The sequence below is a fragment of the Solanum lycopersicum genome, chromosome 1 (assembly GCF_036512215.1).
Source record: "Solanum lycopersicum chromosome 1, SLM_r2.1".
Lineage (NCBI taxonomy): Eukaryota > Viridiplantae > Streptophyta > Magnoliopsida > Solanales > Solanaceae > Solanum > Solanum lycopersicum.
In genome coordinates, this window is record NC_090800.1 from 21,890,429 (window position 1) to 21,892,427 (window position 1,999).

General features: G+C 38.4%; 1 protein-coding gene across 1 annotated transcript; it reads right to left on the minus strand.

Moving 5' to 3' along the window:
- Positions 1 to 208: 208 nt before the first annotated feature.
- LOC104645958 (uncharacterized) lies at positions 209 to 883 on the minus strand. Its single transcript, XM_010318864.1, has 2 exons — positions 782 to 883; positions 209 to 667 (listed from the first exon to the last, which is right to left on the minus strand). The coding sequence occupies exons 1-2, from the start codon at positions 881 to 883 to the stop codon at positions 209 to 211; spliced, it is 561 nt and encodes a 186-aa protein (XP_010317166.1).
- Between the last annotated feature and the right edge of the window lie 1,116 nt (positions 884 to 1,999).

The window sequence follows — 1,999 nt, forward strand, 5'->3', positions numbered from 1 at the left end:
AACTTTCTTGGTCACCGACTCTTATGTAGCTACTTCTACCCACTTGGTAAAGTAGTCGATGGGAAGTAAAATAAATTTATGTCCGTTAGAGGCAGACGACTCTATTGGGCAAATGGCATCCATGTGCCCCAACCTACAAATGGCCAAGGAGAACTCATAACATTGAGTTCGTGAGACGCACTCGAATCAGATCCCTATGCAGTTAACATTAATGAGATTTCTCCACGATGTTGAAACAATCGTACTCCACATTCATCCAACAATAACTGGATCGAAGGATCTTCCTAGCTAGAGTAAATCCACTCATGTGTGTACCGCAAACTCTGGCATTTATTTGTTTAAGAAGTTTCGTAGCTTCAGCAGCACCAGCGCATCTTATAAGACCTAAATCTGCAGTTCTCCTATAAAGGATTTCCCCACATAGAAAGAAGTTGACGGTCATACGACATACCGTCTTTTTCTGATTCAGTGTTATATTCTCAGGATAAACCTCGGTCTCTAAATACTTCTTGATGTCAAAATACCATGGCAGATTGTCTAATTCTGCTTGAACAGGTGAACAATAGAATGGTTGCTCTTTTACCTCTACATCCAGAGGATCAATATAACTCTTAGTTGGATGCTTAATCATTGAGGCAATGGTGGTAAGAGCATCAGCGAACTCATTCTGTGTCCTGGGAGTGTGTCTGAGTTCAATCTTACAAAACCTCCTACACAACTTATGTATATACTGCACATACGGTGTGATCTTTGGGTTCTTCACAGCCTATTCTCCTTGAACCTGATGAATCAACCAATCTGAATCTTCAATAACCAGCAACTCGTGGACATTTATGTCAATGACCATCTTCAACCATAGAATGCAAGCTTCATATTTAGCCATGTTGTTCGTGCAATGAAATTGGAGTTTAGTCGTCATAGGATAGTGTTGACCAAATTCTGACACTAGAATCGCTCTGATACCTTTTCCTTGCTGATTTGACACTCCATCAAAGAAGACTCTCCAACAAGGTTATGCTTTAGAAATACCTTCACCCATAAATACTACCTCTTCGCGGGGAAATAAGTCTTGAGCATTTCACATTCCTCATCGACTGGATTTTCTGCAAGATAATCAGCCAAGGCTTGTGCTTTTATCGCCTTTTGGATCAAATACACAATCTCAAATTCACTCAAAAGCATTTGCCATTTAGCAAACTTTTCAGTCAGTATTGCTTTTTGAAAAATGTACTTCAATGGGTCCATCCTAGAAATAAGATATGTGGTATACGAAGACAAATAATGTCTCAATTTCTTAGCGATCGAAGTCAAATCACAACATGTTCTTTCCAAGAAAGTGTAGCGAGCCTCATATAGAGTGAATTTCTTGCTTAAATAATAAATGGTTCGCTCTTTCTTCAATATATCGTCATGTTGACCAAGAACGCATGCAAATACTTCATTCAAGACAAACAAATATAGCAACAATGGACTCTCTTCTAGCGAGAAACTAACACTGGTCGTTAGACAAATAAATCTTGATGGCATCAAAAGCAGTTTGACATTCTTCAGTCCATTTTGTCGAAACATCTCTTTTCAATAATTTGAATATAGGCTCACACACCACAGTGGATTGATCTATGAACCTACTAATGTAGTTTAACCTTTCCAAGAAACTCATCACTTCTTTCTCCGTCTTCGGGGAAGGTAACTCCTGAGTTGTCTTAATCTTGGAAGGGTCAATCTTAATGCCCCTTCTACTAACTATAAATCCCAACAACTTACCAGCTAGTACCCTAAAAACACATTTGATGGGATTTTACTTCAACTTGTATCGATGTAGACAATCAAAGAACTTTCTTAAATGAGTCAAATGGTGAGAACTCTCGCGGGACTTGATTGTGATCTTATCTAAATATACTTCAATCTCTTTGTTAATCATGTCATGAAAGATGGTCGTCATAGCTCTCATATAAGTAGTACTGGCATTTTTATACCAAATGACATCACCCTATAAGTA

Excerpts from the sequence above, each read along its gene's own strand:
- LOC104645958 (XM_010318864.1), bottom strand. The coding sequence starts at position 883 with ATGGCTAAATATGAAGCTTGCATTCTATGGTTGAAGATGGTCATTGAC. Across the intron at positions 668-781 it reads CAGATTGGTTGATTCATCAG|AATGAGTTCGCTGATGCTCT; the intron begins GTTCAAGGAGAA and ends CCCAGGACACAG.